Source organism: Caloenas nicobarica, chromosome 3, assembly GCF_036013445.1.
Source record: "Caloenas nicobarica isolate bCalNic1 chromosome 3, bCalNic1.hap1, whole genome shotgun sequence".
NCBI classification, from domain to species: domain Eukaryota; kingdom Metazoa; phylum Chordata; class Aves; order Columbiformes; family Columbidae; genus Caloenas; species Caloenas nicobarica.
In genome coordinates this window covers 5,678,647-5,700,159 of record NC_088247.1, presented here as the reverse complement: position 1 = coordinate 5,700,159, position 21,513 = coordinate 5,678,647, and the positions used below count along the sequence as shown (strand labels likewise).

At 44.7% G+C, this 21,513-nt stretch overlaps 1 protein-coding gene across 1 annotated transcript; it reads left to right on the top strand.

Moving 5' to 3' along the window:
• Positions 1 to 12,314: 12,314 nt before the first annotated feature.
• On the top strand, positions 12,315 to 19,184 carry LOC135987764 (opsin-5-like). Its single transcript, XM_065632905.1, has 4 exons — positions 12,315 to 12,387; positions 16,474 to 16,767; positions 17,376 to 17,707; positions 18,837 to 19,184. Exons 1-4 carry the CDS (start codon positions 12,315 to 12,317, stop codon positions 19,182 to 19,184), a joined length of 1,047 nt encoding a protein of 348 aa, XP_065488977.1.
• The last annotated feature ends 2,329 nt before the right edge of the window (positions 19,185 to 21,513 follow it).

The following is a 21,513-nucleotide window of genomic DNA, read 5'->3' as shown; positions in this document are numbered from 1 at the left end:
GCTGGAGCGCTGGAACAGGCTCCTCGGGGAGATGTCACGGCCCCAAGCCTGACAGTGTTCAAGAACGTCCTCAGACACATGGTGTGAACTGTGGGGTTGTCCTGTGCAGGGACAGGAGTTGGACTCGATGATCCTTGTGGATCCCTTCCAACTCAGGACATTCTATGATTCTATGAACCTTCTTCCCTCCCAACACAGGAGGGAAACCGCCTACCAGGAATGGTCCTTGGGTACTGGTGTCCTCTGAATCGTGTCCAGACATTGCCTGAGGGAATGCTGATTTGCTCAAGGCCAGAGCTCTGCCATGAAGTGCGCTAGCCATTTAAAGGGTATAAAGAAGAAAAAAGTAAACTTACATCTATAGTTTAGTTTTTGGGCACTAAGGCACAGAAAGATTTGTCGAAAAGCAGACACGAAGACTGTGGCAAGGCAAGGAACTGAACCCAGCACTCCCCAGGGCTCTCACCACAAGACTGTTGTGTTTTGTTTTGTTTTGTTTTCCTAGGCTAGGTTCATCTCTGGTTTTTCAGTATAATTGAGTGCAGAAAGTATTCACAGTTGCTGTTGCCATTTTTAAGCACGGTCTATTACAGAATAATTGGAACCAGTGCCTTAAAAGTGAGACAATATTTTTTCTGATGTACAGCAGATTACTTAAGCAGCATAGAAATTAGTGCTAGAGATACAGAGATGCAGAAGGCTGCAGTGATGCGTAGCATTTCTGAGGCCTTTTGTCTTCTTTCTGGTTTTTCACTGTAGAGCAGCCCTTGGAAGGTAATCAGAGGGATAACTCAATGTTAGCAAAGCATAGCTGAGCACTGTTTGAACACGGAGGAAAGAGATGACATTTTTTCTGTGCAAATACAGGGACTATCCAATAAATATTTAAATTACCCCCTGATGCCACTTCTGTTTCCTGTCAAGTATAAAAAGCAATGAGGAGAGCACCTGGCTGCAAGATAGTAACAGTTGAGGGAATTATTTTTTACAACTTAGATGATCTCTTATAACCCTGCAAAGGGCATTTCACACCACTGCAAAGAGGGAGTGAAGTGCCAGGAGGTAAAACCTAAAGCATCTTCCAACACAGAGGTGTGGGATGTGCTCTCTGAAAGCAGCATATAGATGCAGCTCAGTTAACTTGGACAACTCAAGAAATTAAAATGCTAGCACCTAATATCTAATAATATTGAGAAATTAGTACTGTAGTTTCTCTTCTTTGCATAACAATCATTGGAATCGTAGTCTTTACCATATTTACTGTGAGTTTGAAGCGTGGCAGTTTTGGATAATGAGGATGAAACAGTACTTGGCTTGAAAGGTCAAAAGGCCATGGAAAGGAAGTCAGACAATAGCTGTGACTTCTCTCACTTGTTAGAGGGAACTAACAATTAAAGGGTTAACCACATAGCAAGGGCCTAGAGCTTTGTGTATTATGTTAAGAAACAGAGCCTCATTAAATGCAAAGATAAGAAGTTTTACAGCATCCAGCTGTATCCTTGAGGAGACAAGATAACAAAGATTTTCAGCAAAGGAAGGATACTTTAACCGACTCAGCAGTTGGGGTCCCAGCCAATTCAGCATACTAAGCCAAAGATAAAAAGTTCATGATCACCAGGTAGCACCGCACAGGTGCAACAGGGAGGGGCCGAGGTCCTGGAACTCATTTTAATAAGAACTGCCTTCTTGAGGAAAAGTTATAAATATGTATAGGCGTTCCTGGGGTTATCATAGATATGTAACACTTTGCTGTATTTAAACACACGTCCTATTGTTAGAAGGTGCGTGCAAGATTAAAGGAACGATCCTTCATGCGCCCGAAGTCGTCGAATACACATACCTACTTTATAACCTTGTAAGTTGTAAAGTTTTATGATTTTGTAGGTTGTAAAGTTGTTTCTGCACGTCACACTCACATAAATATGATCTGAAGACTGAAAAAGAGACTTGAGCGTGATTTTGCATGGTTACTAAAGTGCCCGAAAGTGACAGATGGTCTTGACATGAGACTCCTGGTGCTATCCCTGCTGGTCAGGACCCTTGAACTCACTTAGCCAAGCAATATCTTTCACATGAGGTGAAATCTAGGCAAATTAATTGCCTTAGCAGTGGGTTGTTGTGTCAATGGTTGCTGTGCAGGCAGCTATGCTGAATGCTGTCCTTAACAGGGTCATTTTAAAAAGTACTGCTGGTGCCACCACAGCTTAAGTTTTGTCTTCCCCATTTTACTGAATCAGAGATTTGTTCTCATCAAGTCTCAGTTGCACTTTTGTTTCCTGATCTTTCTGTCTTCTTTCGGCATTAAACGTTGTGTTTCGGATTGAACAAGGAAACCTGCTCTTTTCCATCCAAGAGAAGCATCTCCATGATCTTCCACTCCTATTTTCCACTATTTTTTGTACGATTCGGTCTCTCAGCTATTTTTTTCTGCCAAGTCTCTCTAAATAATAAGTTGTAATCCTGGCATTTCTGAATTCCCAGTGTGAGTCCATTTAGAAATTAGTAAGAGTAAAATTAGCCAAATCCTAATATGAAAGAAAATTGGTCTTCTTCTTAAAACTATTGTTGTATGACAATGGTACTGGGAGGCACAAGCCAATAATGGTGCTGCATTGTTAGCAGACGCTGAGCAGAAATAGTAGAAGATAGTCAGAACTTGAAAAATGTAAAGTCTCAGTGGATAAATCAGAGGCAGAAAGAGGAAGGAAGTGACTTGATGAGTGTCACACAGTAGGCAATAGCAGGGCCAGAGAGTCCCATCGAGTTCATCTCTAGTGCCATCTGATTGCACCCTTGAACCCTCCTCCACTGTCTTCTGCACCGGATACACAGCCATGCTCGCTTTGGTATCATACCCCTGCTCTGATATATTCCCACCTTTGTGGAGAAACTGGAAGAGGGGATAGAGGTGGGTGCACCTTAGAGCTTCAGTCCTGCAGATGGTGTTTGTAAACCCAAACAGTGTCACAGAATCACAGAGTGGTTGGAGTTGGAAGGGACCTCTGGAGATCATCCAGTCCAACCCACCTGCTAGAGCAGGTTCACCAGAGCAGATCACACAGGAATGTGTCCAGGTGGGTTTGAATGTCTCCAGAGAAGGAGACTCCACAACCTCTCTGGGCAGCCTGTTCCAGGGCTCTGGCACCTCAAAGGAAAGAAGTTTCTCCTCATGTTCAGATGGAACCTCCTGTGTTTCAGTCTGTGCCCGTTGCCCCTCATCCTGTCATTGGGCGCCACTGAAAGGAGAAGTCCAGAGACCCCATGGTATCAACACAACTAGGTTACACCATCTGACTAAAGAATATCAGTATATACTTCAGCTCTGTCCCCAAAGGTAGCAAAAATACCTTGACATCTTGTCTCCCACTCTGGTAACGTTTCTTCTGATTGCCTGTAAATAAATCTAACAAGTTTCCCTTAAAACAAATTCCCCTTTCCCTCCTCCAATGAAGCACACAACAGCAACACAAAGAAGAATGCAATCAATGGACTCTCCTAGAGGCAGCACTGAATGGGTTTCATTGTCCACATGCCTATGTTCCAAAGGGCCTTCTAGTCTTTGCCATTCCATATAGAATCATAGAATAAATTTGGTTGGAAGAGACCCTCGAGATCATTGTGTATGTAATGTCTGTAGCACTAAACCATGTCCTTAAGAACCTCATCTCTATGTCTTTCAAACACCTCCTGGGATGGTGACTCCACCATTTCCCTGGGCAGCCTGTTCCAATGCCTGAGAACCCTTTCTGGGAAAAAAAATGTTTCCTAATGTCCAATCTGAACTTTCTGTGGTGCAACTTCTGGCCATTTCCTCTTGTCCTATCACTTGTTACTTGGGAAAAGAGACCAACACCCTCCATGCTACAACCTTCTTCCAGGTAGTTGTAGACAGCAAGAAGGTCTCTCCTCAGCCTCTTTTTCTCCAGGCTAAACAGCCCCAGTTCCCTCAATCGCTCCTCATAAGAGTTGTGCTCCAGGCTCCTCACCAGCCCAAACATCCTCATTTGTGGCCATCACCACCACAGCCTGTTTTGCCCTGCATCAATTCTGCCAGATCCTAGGTCTGCTACCCAAGATAGGAATAAACAGAAAGACCAGTTTCACCTACGCTGTTGGAAAGATGCTCTCTCTCAGCATGGTTTCATATTTCCCAACAAAGTGAAGAGAATTGAGTTTTGTCCTTCAAAGGAGCAAGGAGTGAGTCCAAATCAGCACTAAGTCTTATAAAAAAGAGAAAAAGAAGGAGGAGCAGAGCTGGAACTAGTCTTGAAGCTGAGGAGGCCCCTGAAAAGCTGATCTGAAGAGGGCTACAAATTTGTTGAAGGGTTTAGAGGGGAAGCCATACAAAGAGGACCTAAAATCACTTGGTTTGTTCAGCCTGGAGAAGAGGAGACTGAGGGGAGAGCTCATGGTGGCCACAGCTTCCTCACAAGGGGAGCAGGAGGGGCAGGCGCCAAACTCTTCTCTTTAGTGACCAGTGACAGAACCAGAGGGAACGGCAGGAATATGTGCCAGGGGAGGGTCAGGTTGGACATGAGGAAAAGGTTCTTCCCCCAGAGGGTGCTGGACACTGGAACAGGCTCCCCAGGGAGGTGTCCCGGCCCCAACCTGACAGTGTTCAAGAAGAGACTGGACAACGTCCTCAGACACACGGTGTGACCTGTGGGGTTGTCCTGTGCAGGGACAGGAGCTGGACTCGATGATCCTTGTGGGTCCTTCCAACTCAGGACATTCTATGTTTCTATGACTTGATGATCTTCCTGCTTCCAGTGCTGCTGCAGGGATCTGGGCAGGTATGAGCCCAACCCTACACACCATGATCCCTCACTCCCAGTGGCATGATTCCTACTTCACTGCTTCCAGGACTCTTCTGAGCTTAGGAACACAGAGAGTCAAGTCTTTGTTGCTACCATGCTACGGTTACAGAGAATTGGAGAGTCTAAAATGATTCAATCTCTTCACTGGCTTTTGGTTGCAGAGTGGTTGCAATGCATTGTTTCCCAGTTCATCCTTCTCTTTAGCCACTCCTGCTTGCAGTCATTCTATAGATGTGCAGCAGATGATGATACAGAGCTACTGCAGAGGAATATCTTTGTGGTGGTTCTAGGTGGTCCATTCTACAAAATATATGGCTTCTTCCCCTGGTCTGTATGGTACAAAGGAACCATAAATAAATGGAGTGCAGGACCAAAATGCAAAGGAAAATTTATGGCACCACCTCAGAGAAGCTTACTAACAAAAACTACTTTTAATGAATGGTTGAAAGTTTATTTAAGCTGCAAGCAAGTGTCCCCTCATGATTATTTGTTCAATATCCAGCATAACAGGACATTAATTTTTCTTTGAAGCCTTAAAAATGAGAGGATTAATGCTGTTCATACTACTATTAAACTGAGGTCTTGGAACACTGTCACCACATTAAATACGAGCAGGTTTGCATCATCAAATTCCACACCATGGGCAACAGAATCACAGAATCATAGAATTGTTTGGGTTGCAATGGGCCTTAAGGATCATCTAGTTCCTACTGCCCTGCCATGGGCAGAGACACCTTCCACTAGAACAGGTTGCTCAAAGCCCCATCAAACCTGGCCTTGGACACTTCTAGGGATGGGGCATCCACAACTTCTCTGGACAGCCTCCTCCAGTGTCTCACCACCCTCATGGTGAAGAATTTCTTTCTTATATATAACCTAAATCTCCCCTCTGTCAGTTTAAAGCTATTACTCCTTGTCCTATCACTACATGCCTTTGGAAAAAGTCCCTTTCCATCTTTCTTGTGCCCCCCCTTTAGGTACTGGAGGCTGCTATAAGGTCTCTCCAGAGCCTTCTCTTCTCCAGGCTGAACAGCCCAACTCTCTCAGCCTGTCCTCACAGGAGAGGTGTTCCATCCCTCTCATCATCTTTGTGGCCTCCTCTGGATGCTCTCCAACAGGTCCATGTCCTTCTTATGTTGGGTGCCCCAGAGCTGGACACAGTACTCCAGGTGGGGTATCATGAAAGAGATACATTTTATTCTTCTGTTTTCCTGACATAGTAGTGGTTTTCATTTTATGTTAGTACCTTATGGCGCCATTTCCTTCCCACTCACAGTGTATTAGTGTCTGTCTTCTCACACCTTTGAAAGAAATAGCTATAACATGTTTCGTACTTGCGTGTTGAATTAACCTTTTCGTATCTCATTACCATCTTGCCCTTCACACCTCATGCTATGTTTCTGCTTTGTCCTGTTTTCAGATTGCTTCTCAGAGTAATGCCTTTCATTTCAAATCTGGGAACTGTGAAAACAAAACCAAAAACAATCAACAAACCAAAAATCAAAACCAAAACCAACCAACCAACAAACAAACAGAAACCCCAAACCAACCAAACAAAAACCAGCAACTAAAAATTGTTCCTGAGACAAACATTTTAAAAAAAATTGTCCCTGGCTTGTTGCCCAGTTGAAAAGAGCTGGCTTGTCTTGTCAGGGACATGACACGTCTTGTCCTCTTCTTTTCACCAGTGCAGAATGAGTATCGATGGTTACCAGCTACAAACGAATGATGACATTGTTGTTTAATAAATGTGAGCTGCTGGTTTTAGTACCATTATATACTTACTAGTGCTAGTGTAGAAGTTGTACAAGGTTTTGCTTCCTCACATCTCACTCACTGGTCATACATTTATTGTTAAACTGCTATTTACTCTCACTTCAAATTGTCAGTAGCAATGAACAAATCTTGAAAGTAAAGAATAAATGAGATGTTAAGAAATCTTAAAATCAGTCATATGTGTACAAAATGGTCTTGGGTTTGGAGTCCATTTTCTGCTCTGGGGTCAAACAGAATAACAGCTGCAACTCAGGTCTTCCTGGTGATTCTCCAACTGTGGTGGTGGAGAACTATAATCACTTTGGGTTAACCAACAGCCAAGTAGTAAATGTAAAAATTACTTTAGTGAAAAAGCAAAATTTATTGATCCAAACTGGGTTCTTTAAGGATGAAGTTTCCTTCAGTTACTGCAGAGGGAAACTAGGGAGGTTAGTGTCCCTAGACCAAATTTAGACTTTGTAAATAACCCCTCAGACAATAACATGCAAGTCAGTGCAGACATCCAGAAGAAAACAATTTCCAAATTGCTATGCTTGAGGTTGCAAATACCAGCTTAAACAAGATCTGGTTGTTGAAAACATACAACTTCATGAGCAGATTCTTAGACTTCAACTTAAATGCTGATTCTGGGTTCTATAAATGGAGGTGATAGCTAGAAGCTCAGCTAGAGGTCTCAGCTCAAAGGTGAGCTTCCAAAATTAAGACTGCAGAAATAGCCTCATAGTTAAATGGAAGGAAGTTGTAGGGATTCCTGAAGAATATGGTGAAGTTATCTCCTCCAACTAGTTTGAAAAAGGTGGGATTTATTAATGAAAAAGCTTGAATGTGCATCATGGCAGACTTGTTTTGAAGCAAGAAGAAGGCACCCAAAAGGGACTGTCCAAATAGAGTGTTCTGCACTACACTGCTTAGCTTGAAATCTTGGAGTCTTTACCAAAGGGAAGATTTGGACAGAACAGACAAACAGAAATAGCAAAGCCATGCTCTTCTTTTAAATGGTACATTACTATTTTTGATAAACATCAATTCTGTGCAGATATGGACATAGATGGGTATTTCTCTCCAGATATCAGGAGAGATCAATGATATTGATATATTGTACCTATGCACAGTGCCAAACCAAACCAGGTACTCTTGGCCCAAACATCTCCATACATTGAGACATTTTATTTTAACTACCACATACTGGCAAACTGATAATTCAGAACAATTCACTTGTTCCTACAGATTTTTTTTTTTTTTCCCTGTGGAAAGGAAGAATGAAGTTGTAGGATGCTCTAACCTGGTAGCATCAAGTAAATCAAGTAATTACATAACCCATACCCTGCCCATACCCTGTTTTATTATACATCGACAATAGATACTTGTTTTCTATATATATTTACATCAAATGTGTATATATGGTTTCAGGGAGGATTCTTTTTTTTTGTTCAAAGCTACACATAACCTTTCAGAAGTGAGTAGGTAGCAATTTTATTCTTCCATCTGTCTAATTTAAAGAGTACCTTCTTAAATTGAAGGGAAATTTCACAAAACAATTCTAAAATATGGTCCTCCAAAACTGGGTCTGTCAAGATGTATAAACTTCAACTGTTCTTTGGTTGTAAACAGATAATCTAGATTGATCTGACATGCAGAAAGATAATGCTGGGTACAACATGTTATTGTTAAATGACATATGAATAATGCACTGGATTTGGGATCAGTCAGCTCTTCTGGTTTTAATCATTTATTTTCTTTTCTTACATTTCGTAACTGAACTGTTGATGTAATCCTACCCCATGTGAATGCCAAGCTCAGGGTTTCACAATAAATGAAACGCCATCTAAACCAGCATGAAATACCCACTCATTCTAATCTAAGGTGCCCACAAAAGCTGGAAGAGGACTAGGCTGTAGCCAATGGGGTCTCCAGGGAGTAATTAAATTCTCAGCAAAATGTTTTAATTCTGCCTCTGGTTTCTCTTTGCTTGCCTGAAGAAATTTAATATCTTCTTTCAGTAGTGAGAGGATGGACCATGCAACAAATGGGAAAGCAGGAGATCTGGCTTGGATTGAGTGACATCGAGCTCCCTAACCTGAGCCCTCAGTCATATTTTTGTCAAGAATGGCCAAAAAGAAGCATTAGGTGAGTTGACTTCACAGGACAGGACAGGAAACTTTCCTGATAATTTTCTTTATCAGAATTATAAGCTCTATTTTAACACTAAAAATCCTTTAAAACATCCACTTTTCATCTAATGGCTGCACCTTGAGGATCTTTTCTCAGGTATATGTTTGCACCCACAGTAAGAGCAAAACCCACGGGCAACATCCGTACAGTGTCACTTTGTCTTCGAAACTGGTGACCTTACTGCCTGCTGGGAATGGTCGTGGGCCCATTTTAGCTGACCTGTGCCTGGAATGACTCAGGACGATGCTAGGTGGCCCAGCCCAAAACAGTGCCACGAGCTCTTCTGTGAGTTTAACAAGGTGAACTGTCAAATTCCAGCCTCTTAGTGGTGATCTGTTGTTGGTTAATTTACCAATATTATGATGTTATGTGCACTATATTGTATTGATTGACAGAACGCAGGAATCGTTTACTTTCTGTCACAGGATTTGCTGTGTCTTTTGCGGACTCTAGCAGGCATTTCTTCCCCACATTAGGATCAAATGGTAACCTCTTATTTGAACCGACTACACTGATTTGATCGAGCAATTTAAGACTCTCATTACTAGGCACGCTTTGGGACATCTTATCTATTCTGTTTTAGGCTTTTCTGCTAGAACTTCCTTTTATAATTCATATTATATATATCCTGCCTTCCTAGACTGAAGTGATACTCGCTTATATACCCAAGGCTTGAGAGGCCGTGCAGCAACCAACCACATTCAGCTGACTATCTGCTGCCAAGGAATGTTCAGTGAAGGACATCTGCACCGAACAGCTAATGAGTAGGTGCTTGATCTCTTGAGTTAGGTGGTGTCATTATTCAAAAACCGTATCAGACTTTGAATGAGACCACAGAGGGACACTGGAATGAGTTGCCCACAGAGGAACTCTACCTGTTGTAGAGTCGTCGTCCTTAGAGATACACAAAACCCAACAGGACACGGCCTTGAGCAACCTGCTGTAGCTGATCCAGTTCTGAGCAGCAGGCTTTGACTAGATGATCTTCAGAGGGGCCTTCCAGCCTCAGCGATTTTGTGATTCTGTGTGCTCTTTTCATTAGCTCAAGGTTTGGAACATCAGTCCCTCATCACCCAGATTAGAGTCAAAGTCCTTCCTGCTCATTTTGTCTTCCCTCTACCCGTAACGCATATCTTCCTAGCTGTCCAGTTTAAACAGGAACCTCACAACTTTTTTGTCTTACTTGCTCAGATTTTTCAGGCCAGCAATTTCTGGCATGAACTAGAATTTTGTAAGCTCTGGAGAAGAACCAGTGAGCTGTGCCATGTCCTAGTACTTACTTATGCCATGAATACGTGCAGACTCTGTTGTGCTTCTACTGACTTTGGAGCAACATGGGGTGGGTCGGGGGAATTTTTCAGAAACATTTGAGCTGACTACACATAAGCCAGTCTCAGTCAAGAAATAGCTTAGCACAGGAAAATTATTTCCAAGATTGTAAAATCTCTTGAAACCTCCACTCTGATAAGAGTAGGAGGTACAGTATCTCTTCTCTGATGGAAAAATAGGCATTTCCCCTCTGCTCTCCTCTGCTAGATCTTCCCTACATGCAGCTCCTGGCAGCAGGATTTGGGAACGAGAGCCTTGCTGTGGGCTAATGAAGCCACCTAACTCTTAGCAGTGCTCAGTCTCCTTCGAAAATAGTTTGTGTCTGTGACAGCAGAATTCGTGATGAATTTGGTATCCAAGTTCTCTGCTGGAGACAGATTTAGTAGGAACAAAACTCGTAACACCCAACATGCTGACAGTGGGGAATCCTGATGTGGGGTCCCAAATACAGGGATTTTGTTTCTCTGAAGTGATAACTATACCCTAAGCAGCTCCTCTGCATATTTCTTGATGCCATAGCTGTTCATTCTAAAATATACTAACAACTTCTGGTGCAAGAGTTCACTTCAGCACCATACTACAGAGTTAGATACTATTTGTTTTCTCTCCCTCTAATTTTGTGAGTTAGGTGTGGAGCAATCCATCTTCAAGTGGAGAGAAAACTACCTTTCTGTTATAGCATTTTCCTCATCCCAAGGCATCCATAATCTGCAGAATTAAATACTCTTACAGGAAAGAGTCTCTGAAACCAGTGGAGAGAACCAGTTTCTCCATTTCAGAGAGGATGGCTGAGCTTTTAGGACAAACACTCCCTGAGAAGGCTGTGAGTGCTACTGAGCCCTGTGCTATACGTGTTGTATTGCATGTACTTGGTTGCTGAATTAAACTCCTCAAAGTCTTCAGTGCAGGGATCCCTGGTGTGTAAATCCCAGGTGGCTTCAGCAGGGAACAAGCCCAGAGACATTCAGCAAGGCTGAGGTGGCAGCAAAACTGTGCATGGCCAGTTTAGCTTTCTGGTGAAACTCAAAGCTTTTAAAGTCTCTCAGATTCCTAAAGATTTCAGAATTTAGGCTGGTACTGCTGTACTTGCACGCTAAATTCCATCTAGATGGCACACGAGATGCCTAGGGGATCCTTAAGATCCTTAGGGATCTTAAGATTCCCTATGTCTGAACAGAGTAAAATAGGCCAAGCAGAGAATAATGCTAATGCAGTTTAGCATATGCAGGTGCTGGAATTAAATAATTTATAATAGATCAGCTCTTCAATGTGGTGACTGGGTACTGCCGTGGCTAAAAGTCAACTTAATGGCATTGCAACTACAGGGCTGTAAACTGTGTGCACCAAAATCAAGACCTGCATATGTAAATTGATAGATGAGCCTGTAACACATATTTGGAGCCTGGAGCAAAACTTCTCATTGTTTATAAAGACTGAGCAGGCATTATGATGATTTTAGGCTTGGATATTAACAAGGAGGAGGTAAACTTGGATGTGAGACATTGCTCCCATAGCTTGCCCGAGTAACAGCAGTGGAGTGTCAGTGGAGTGAACTCAGAGCTTGGTTCTGCCGTGGAGCTCTGCAGCTGTGAGTACTGAACTGAGCATCCTCCAGTTCTGCCCTGGAGCAGCTCTGGAACTCCTGCGTTTGGCAACGTGACTTTGACCCTTCTGAACCCCTGCAGCAAAGATCTTTCCTCTAATACTTCAACACAGAAATCCCCTCATCCCAACCTCATACTTCCCATACGCAGCCATAAAGCTGGAAAACAAAACTCCCAACCTTCCTTCCCCTACCTGATCCCTCAGCTTGCATTTATTTCCCGAGGCTGCTGATGGTTGAACGACAATTGTTTTTTGCTCAGCAATGGCAGTCTGAGGGGATTCGCAGTGTGAAGTTGCTTTGACAAGCCAAGTAGCAGAGCAGTGTGAGAGGAGGGGGTGGGTGGAGAGATGCTCTGCCAGGCAGGCGGGATCACTCCGGCAGTGGCTCTGCCTGGTTTTCACTCTGTCTCCCCAGGGAGGGAGCCTTGCTCTTGCTCTGGGCTTCTCCCCTGCCACACAGAGGGAGGGAGAGAGGAGAAAGCAGAAGGGTCTTTACACGCAGCACCTAACTGCCTGGCTCACATCTGCAGCCGGCAAACCATGAGGAAGAGCCTCTTTGCTCCTACAATCACTATGCCTCTGATTTAAAACCTTCGCCCACTTCCACAAGGAACAATGGATGAGCAATACATTTCCAAACTCCACCCGGTTGTGGATTATGGAGCTGGGGTCTTTCTTCTGATCGTAGGTGAGTTCTGCCTTCACAGCCTGCTTGTTTGCTTGAAGCCTAGGAGAGGACATACCAGGGCTCCTCTGTCCATGCTGCGGTCAGCCAGAGGAAGCTGGAGGGAAATGACAGAACATCTATTTCCACACAGGTTCCCCTGCTTAGTGCCTTCGAGTTGGTTGGATGTGAGGATTAATCTCTGTGTTCAGATTTGCAATCTTTTGTTTCATTGCTGAAGACTTGGCCAGCCAAGTTTGCCTCACAAGTATTCAAAATAAGCTGTCTTATCTTTTATCCTGGCATCTCAGCCCTGTGAATTGAGAGATGAGGCAGCCGGTTTCATGGGATTGATCAGGGGAGAGCAACTTTGGTCTAATCTTTGCGGGGAGGAAGGTGTCATTATGCGTGAAAAGCAGCTGTGTCTTGGTAGGATAAACTGGTATAAAATAGCAAAGGGTTTCCAAATAGCAGTTCTGTTGTTTATTTAATGGCCTGTTTGCCCTGCTGAAGGCAGATTTACAATGAAATACAAGTGAGGGTATGTACAGTCTGCTCCAGCATGGCTTCAGCAAAGCATTTTCTCGCTTGTCTGTTTGTTGCATGTACCCAGGTGATTTGTTTACTCTTGTTGCAGGTTTGGAGAGGAGCTGAATTGGGTTAGGCATGCAGTCCAACTGAATTTTGCTGAGATGCAAGTACCTTCCTCCCTTCAGCTCATTTGAAAACCCCAGTTGAGACACATTCAAGAAAGACAAACATATATTTCTATGTGCTTTAATAGAGAAGCTTTGGGCAGCAATGCTGAACTTGAGCATTTCACATCTCACTCATGTTTCTTTACACGCTCTGCTGGCCCCTCAGTTGTGCTGACAGCAGAGAGTACAATTCAGGGTGAGAAAAATCTCCAAAACAATGAAATTTTTTCTTTTAATGCAAGTCAGGATGCCAGCTGTTTTCTTACACAAGAGGAAGCACATAGATGCAGTTCACAGTTTTCTCCTGTGCCATCCAGCAGCCTCACAGGCAGCGGGATGGAGGGGAATAGCATCTCTCAACGTAAAATAAAGGCTGGGCCTGGATGCCCACCCCTGATGACTGAGTTCTACTCCCTACCTCTTGCATAGCGATTAGAGCTCTCACAGAAGAAAGTGAACTGGGTTGATTTTGCTCCTGAAGCCTGAGGATGTCGCAGCCTGTGGCTGTCCTTTGGCGGGAGAGAGATCTTCCCACCCAGCCACAGGTTGCTGTCTGTCAGCAAGAGGCCCCGTGCCAAGCGACCGTGGGCATCTCTGTGTGTGCAGACATACAGCTCCTGAGAGCTCAGGGGGCCCTTCAAGCATATCCATAGGTGCCAAGTGGATGTGTGTGGTTAGAAAGCAAAGGAATGAGTGATGTGGGGTCTCAGATTTGTACCTCTCTTTGGTTCAAGGCTTTCTCTTGGCATCTCTGCCCATCCTTGGGTTTATGCCAATGTATTTATTCTGTTTTGCTGCATGTGCCTTTATTAATTCATCTGTGGGCACTTTATTATGGGGCATCAGTGGGCAAATGCAGCCTTTCTGCTTTCAAAGCACCAAGGGAACATGACAGAAACTATTCCTGTTTCCCTACTTCTGACTTTAGAGGACAGCTTCTTAGGAAAACCTTTGGTCAAAAGGTAGCTCCAGCACAATGTTCACTTGAAAGAAAAAATGAGTTGCTTGCTACGTGTACTTTTGACACTGTTGTCATGAACGCTTTGGAGCCCGATGGCATATCTGAGTAACATATGTCTGACAGGTCCTTTTGCAAAGCAATCTCTGGTCTGTTGTGTGCCGCTGGCTAAACAATTTCTATGGTCTGGTCTCACTGACTCAGAGACCACCAGAACAGTGTGGGTGTCTGAACTGCAGCACATCGTGATTCTCAGCTGCTTGACCAGCCACCACATGTCGACTGTCAAGGCAGCTCAGAGCCCAGGAGGCTTGTGCTGGGGCTCCACTGGAAGATCCATTGCAAAGAGAATCACAGAATAGTTTGGGTTGGAAGGGACCTTCAAAGCTCATCCAGTCCAACCCCTGCCATGAGCAGGGACATCTTCACCCAGATCAGGTTGCTCAGAGCCCCGTCCAGCCTGGCCTGGGATGTCTCCAGGGATGGTTCATCCACCACCTCTCTGGCCAACCTGGCCCAGGCTCTCACCACCATCAGTGTAAACAATTTCTTCCTCATGTCTGGCCTGAATTTCCCCTCCTTTACTTTAAAACCATCACCCCTTTGTCCTATCACAACAGGCCCTGCTAAAAAGTCTGTCCCCATCTTTCTTATTGGCCCCTTTTAAGTACAGAAAGGCTGCAATAAGGTTTCCCTGAAGCCTTCTCTTCTCCAGGCTGAACAACTCCAGCTCTCTCATCCTGTCCTCCCAGCAGAGCTGTTCCAGCCTCGGATCATTTCTGGGGCTCCTCTGACCCCTCTCCAACAGGTCCATGTCTGTCCTGTGCTGAGGACCCCAGAGCTGGACACAGAACTGCAGGGGGGGTCTCACCAGAGCGGGGCAGAGGGGCAGAATCACCTCCCTCCACCTGCTGGCCAGGCAGGAAGGCTTTGGGAAGTGGAGGGCACCAGGTGGGTGGCGAGGACAAATGAGTGGGATAGGTGGAGTTCTTCAGTAGGAAGGAGATGTAAATGGGGATATTACCAGGGAAAAATGAAGCTGGATAGGTCCATTTTACTTGATAGCACGTTGTGCAAGATAGTGTAAGAGTGGAGTGAATGGCTGCGGGCTGTTCACATGATAGGAGCCTCAGGAGAATAGCTGGAATATAGTGCATGGAGAGGGGGATGTGACATGGAAGCAAAGAGCTATAATGTGGCAATAGGAAGGGACAAGTTATGGTCTACTATTTATATGACAAAATTTCCCCCTGTTGGTAGGGCTGGGCAGCTCTACAGGAGGCTGTGAACAGAAATCCGAAGTGTTCTGTGCTCCAGTAGGTCCATAGTGGGAACACAGCCTGACAGGGAAATCCCTGCCTGGCAGGAAAGCAGGAATTGAAACCCAAGACCCAGCTGAAGGGAAACCACAGGTGCCATGGTGGGGATGCCGAGCGGTGTAGCAGCTCTCAGAAATGCCATCTAGGTGACATTTGCTATGAAAGAGAATGAGTTTCCTTGCCATGAGCTAAAGGACAAGGTTTCATAGCAGGGCATGGCAGATACACACTAGTGTGTTTGCAGAGCATCAGCACAACATAGCTGGGGGGACCTTATTGTGGGCTCTCAGTGCTTAAAAGGGGCTGATAAGAAAGATGGGGACAGACTTTTTAGCAGGCACTGTTGCGATAGGACAAGGGGTGGTGGTTTTAAACTAAAGAAGAGGAGATTCAGGCCAGACATGAGGAAGAACATGACATGAGCAACCTGATCTGGGTGAAGATGTCCCTGCTCATGGCAGGGGTGGCACTGCGTGAGCTTTGAAGGTCCCTTCAATCCAAACTGTTCTGTGATTCTGTGATCACAGAATCACAGAATGTTAGGGATTGGAAGGGACCTCAAAAGATCATCTAGTCCAATTCCCCTGCCGGAGCAGGAACACCAAGGTGAGGTTACACAGGAAGGCGTCCAGGTGGGTTTTGAATGTCTCCAGAGAAGGAGACTCCACAACCTCCCTGGGCAGCCTGTTCCAGTGTTCCGCCACCCTCACTGAGAAGAAGTTTCTTCTCAAATTTAAGTGGAACCTCTTGTGTTCCAGCTTGAACCCATTACCCCTTGTTTTACTGTTGGTTGTCACCGAGAAGAGCCTGGCTCCATCCTCGTGACACCCGCTCTTTATATATTTATAAACATTGATGAGGTCACCCCTCAGTCTCCTCTTCTCCAAGCTAAAGAGACCCAGCTCCCTCAGCCTTTCCTCATAAGGGAGATGCTCCACTCCCTTAATCATCTTCGTTGCCCTGCGCTGATGACCTGGGAGGTGCTGAATTCTGGCTAGTCTCCCAGTCTGTCCTGTCTTCTAGACTTTAGACCCAGGCTAATGACTGGCATTTTCCACATCCTTTGTATAGATAAGCATTTCACAACTGTGTTAACTATGTGATATTATTGTCTGTGCTGACTCTTCTCTTTCAGCCATCCTCACAGTCCTCGGAAATTCAGTTGTCCTTGCTACAGCTGTTAAACGCTCTTCCCTGCTGAAGTCACCAGAGCTGCTTACCGTCAACCTGGCAGTAGCGGATATTGGAATGGCCATCAGCATGTATCCGCTGGCCATTGCATCCGCCTGGAACCACGCTTGGCTGGGAGGAGATGCATCCTGCATCTATTATGCCCTGATGGGATTCCTTTTTGGCGTCTGCAGTATGATGACCCTGTGTGCCACGGCTGTGATTCGATTCCTTGTCACCAATTCATCCAAATCTAACAGTAAGTAATTATGTCTCTGGTAACTTCAGAATGGTGCATTTTGGGCTATTTAGTTCAGAAAGGTCCTTTGCTGAATATGGCCTGGAGTATCAGTTCAATAACTGGAGGAATAAACCTCAACTTTTAGTCCAATATCAACCCTCTAATCTTCCTAGAAGGTTCTGATTAAATTCCTTCTTAAACAATGAGGCTTCTCACTTCTCACAAATACCAAATGAAACTACCTGACGGTGCACAGCCCAAATGTTTTGCTGAACCAGACTGTCTCATCTTGCTGTTTGTGTGCAAGAAGACATACTGAAACTTGAGAGGAAAGAGTGTTCTCTTGGCGTTCCTGGGCTGGGAACGTGGTACATTATGGGTCAACTTGATCTTGTAAATCTCCCTGACTTACCAAACTTTAGATCAGCACTGAGGGCTGCACTCAGGTCTCACCCAGTCCATGGGCGCTCTCTGTTATGTTTCTCAAGAAGACCAAATGTCAGGGAACTGCAGCAGCATCCCAGGCACATTTGTCGCCACCATCCTTCTGTTGGAGAATAAGTTATGGCAAAAAACATGTGGATGAGATGTCATCCATATATGGTTGCTCTTCCTCTTTCTTGCAGGTAGCAAAATCACCAAGAATGCTGTTCGCTTCTTGATTACTTTCATCTGGCTCTACTCCTTGCTCTGGGCCATTCTGCCCTTGGTAGGCTGGGGCTACTATGGCCCTGAGCCGTTTGGCATCTCCTGTACAATAGCCTGGAGCAAGTTCCACAACTCCTCCAATGGCTTTTCCTTCATCCTGAGCATGTTCCTCCTGTGCACGGTCCTGCCTGCACTGACCATCGTTGCCTGTTACTTAGGAATCGCCTGGAAGGTTCATAAAGCATACCAAGAGATCCAGAATATCGACAGGATCCCTCACGCAGCAAAACTGGAGAAGAAGCTGACACTGGTGAGTTACCCCAGTGAGGAGAAGAGCCTGAAGTATTCAGGAGCTTGCAGAGAACCGGCTCTGCTCGTGCTTGGCTCATGATGACTCTTCATTGCTTTTGGCTAATGTTGACCGAAGAGATGTGGGATCTCACCCATGTTCTGCACTCCTCAGAGGAGCAGGGGGCTCCTGGGATCTGTGCATTCCAGCAGCTTGATCAGGATAATATATCGTAGGTACAATGCAGCTTGTTAAACCTTCTTTAGGACAGTTGCACCCATGATTTTCACAGACATACAAATGTCCAGTCATGCTGGAACAGCTGTTAAATCCACTCACATTGTAGTTGGGGTGGAGGTCTTGTTCTATCATCCTAGATATTTTTGACTGACTGAGGGGGTATTCGGAGTGAGAGCTACATAGAAATTCTGTACAGAAACAAGATTTTTTAATATAACTTTTTTTTTTTTTTTTTTCCAAATAAACACTTCAGCTGTTCATTCCTTGTGGAAAAGGAAAGACAGGGAACCGCTGGAGAGAGTCTAGTGCAGAGCCACAAACATGATGGAGTGGAGCATCTCCCGTGTGAGGAAAGGCTGAGGGAGCTGGGGCTCTTGAGCTTGGAGAAGAGGAGACTGAGGGGTGACCTCATTAATGTTTATAAATATGTAAAGGGTGAGTGTCACGAGGATGGAGCCAGGCTCTTCTCGGTGACAACCAATGATAGGACAAGGGGCAATAGATACAAACTGGAACACAGGAGGTTCCACTTAAATATGAGAAGAAACTTCTTCACAGTGAGGGTAACAGAACACTGGACCAGGCTGCCCAGGGAGGTTGTGGAGTCTCCTTCTCTGGAGACATTCAAAACCCGCCTGGACGCCTTCCTGTGTAACCTCATCTGGGTGTTCCTGCTCCAGCAGGGGGATTGGACTGGATGAACTTTTGAGGTCCCTTCCAGTCCCTGACATTCTGTGTGATTCTGTGTGTATGCACTGTCCAGTGTCACTTGTGCTCATGGCACACACAGCAAGCATACAGTTTTGGGGTATTTCAGCTGGTTCAGGTGTGGTTTCATCCACACACCACGTGTCTGAGCGTCAGGCCCTGTCAGTGCAAGCTGGGAACTGAAGCCCTGTTTCCCTTGCAGATGGCCGTGCTCATCTCGGTCGGGTTCCTGAGCTCATGGACACCGTATGCAGCAGCCAGCTTCTGGTCCATATTTAACTCCAGCGACTCCCTACAGCCCATCGTTACGCTGCTGCCCTGCCTGTTTGCCAAATCTTCCACGGCGTACAACCCTTTCATTTACTACATCTTCAGCAAAACTTTCCGTCGCGAAATTAAGCAGTTGCAGTGTTGCTGGGGCTGGCGGGTTCCTTTCTTCAGCACCAACAACTCGGCTGAAAATCCGGTGTCGATGATGTGGAGTGGGAGAGACAACGTACGTCTGTCCTCAGCTGCGAAGGTGGAGAACCAGGGAGCTGCAACTCGCTGAAACGCAGCGACGGTTTCACAACACAGGTCAAAACTTAGACTCACTTGTGGGTCCAAATGAGTAGGAATTCACCATGTGGGGTTGTGAAATAGAGAGGTTTAAGTATATATTTTTAAGCAATTCTCAAATATTTTCTTTAAGCTATACAACAAAATAAACCACTATTTTTTTCAAGAATTTCCACTTGAGAGGAAATAGGTTTCCTCCATATGACAAGTACAGAGGTTTAAGTATATATTTTTAAGCAACTCTCAAATATTGCCTTTAAGCTACACAAAAATATCTACAATTACCACTTTAGAGGAAATAGATTTATGTACTAAACGTCAAAAACATATAAACTAAACTTATTTTCAGGGAAACATCTATAATAAAAAGAGAATTTTATTATTATTATTAATATGATTAATATTATTATGATTATGATTATTATTATTATTACTATTTTGGCTTTTTAATGCCATCTATCTGCAAACTTGTGGCTCTGTCATTAAAACAGCAATCAGAGAAGACTGTAGGTTGAACACAAAGTGTTACCCAATAAACACAGCTGAGAATGTAGCTTTCCAGTAACGCAGGCAGAAAACGATATGGGTAGCAAGAAATAATCATTACCAGGAAAAGATGATGAAGTGGCTGGTAGCAAATTATAGAGATCAACAGTTCCTTGCTTCATATAATGTAATTCCAACTCCTCAAGACATGAGCTCAAACGGGAGCTGAGCAGCCTCGGTCCGAAGAGGTTCGGTGGGAAGGCAGCAGCCAGTGAAGGATGTCGTCTGCATGTCGCAAATAGCACGAGAAGCGAAGGAATCTCTTAGCAAAAGGAACTGTGCACTTATGCTGTTGCTTGCCGAGATCTGGGAGCTTATTTATACTTAAAAATATCTCAAGGGTGGGTGTCAGGAGGATGGACCAGACTCTTCAGTGGTGCCCAACAACAGGATGAGGGGCAACGGGCACAGACTGAAGCACAGGAGGTTCCATCTGAATATGAGCAGAAACTTCTTTCCTTTGAGGTGCCAGAGCCCTGGACCAGGCTGCCCAGAGAGGCTGTGGAGTCTCCTTCTCTGGAGACATTCAAACCCACCTGGACACATTCCTGTGTGATCTGCTCTGGTGAACCTGCTCTAGCAGGTGGGTTGGACTGGATGATCTCCAGAGGTCCCTTCCAACCCCAACCATTCTGTGATTCTGTGCTGTAACAGCTCTGCTACTATTACAGCTGTCAGAGCATTTGTTTTCCGGAGGAGGATTCTGTATAACACACCAAAAGACATCTCCAGGACAACCTGCCCGGCAGATCCTGCAGACGCTGTCCCAGCGCTCATCGCTTCAGTGTGAGCTCCTGAGACACCACGTTCCCCACCAGCTGAAACATGGACAGAATTACAACAGAGAAGGGAATTTGCTGATCAACTTTAAAGCATACGTACAGCCATAATGTTATCCTGCTGGCCAGTTTTTAACCAAAGAGATTCTGAGGTGGAAAAGATGAGCTCCTACAATTTAAATCGCTCGCTCTCTGACTCACTGTTTGTGATTTTAAGGGACATAAACATCTCTCTAGGGTTTGAAATGTACAAAATATGGCTTGAGAGCTGCAGCGGTTCTTGCTTTCCCCCCTTACTCAGCTGACCACATCTATCTTTGTATCAGGTTCAGTTAGGACAAGAAGAATTAAATCATGGGCAGATTTGGCACAGATTTTAAACAACAATCTGAAACGATAGTGAAAAGACTTTGAGTTCTTGAAAACTTCTAGCACACTCAAACCCTAATAATTACTTCTCAAATCCTAACAATTAGTTTCATTTTCTAAACTACAGCTAAGGCAAAAAACAGGATTAAAAGAGAGGCTTGAGCACTTCCGTGGCTATGAGAATTTCTTTCACTGTGGAGTCTGGATTACAAAAGAACAAACAAAATGAGAGCTAAGACGTACACTAAGGTGCACAAATTTATTACCAAGTCAGGCTTTAGGAAACATTAAGGAACTTCCCTTCCCCTAACTCCTGACACTGGCAGTGTCACCAACCCCCGTAAATAGTCCACTAGATTAAACGAGGTTTATTTGTAAAAACTTGTGAAAAATTCCTAAATTAAGTTGGTCTCCAGGGTGACGTGATCTTATCCTGGGTCATCACTCACAAAGGCTCTATATGGAATGAGACTGAGCTCAGTCTTCTCTCCAAAATTCAAGAAACACTCTGAAATTCTGGGAAACAGTCACCTCTGACAGCCCAGGAAAATGGGAAAAGAGGGATGGGGGGAGCAGGAGAAAACACCAGTAGCTAAGGGGGAAGTTTGTGAAAGCTGAAGGAAAATA

What these genes read in the sequence shown, in the direction of transcription:
- LOC135987764 (XM_065632905.1), top strand. Translation starts at nt 12,315, where the DNA reads ATGGATGAGCAATACATTTCCAAACTCCACCCGGTTGTGGATTATGGA. An exon ending in GGTCTTTCTTCTGATCGTAG is followed by an intron (nt 12,388 to 16,473) that starts GTGAGTTCTGCC and finishes CTTCTCTTTCAG; the next exon opens with CCATCCTCACAGTCCTCGGA. An exon ending in CAATTCATCCAAATCTAACA is followed by an intron (nt 16,768 to 17,375) that starts GTAAGTAATTAT and finishes TCTTTCTTGCAG; the next exon opens with GTAGCAAAATCACCAAGAAT.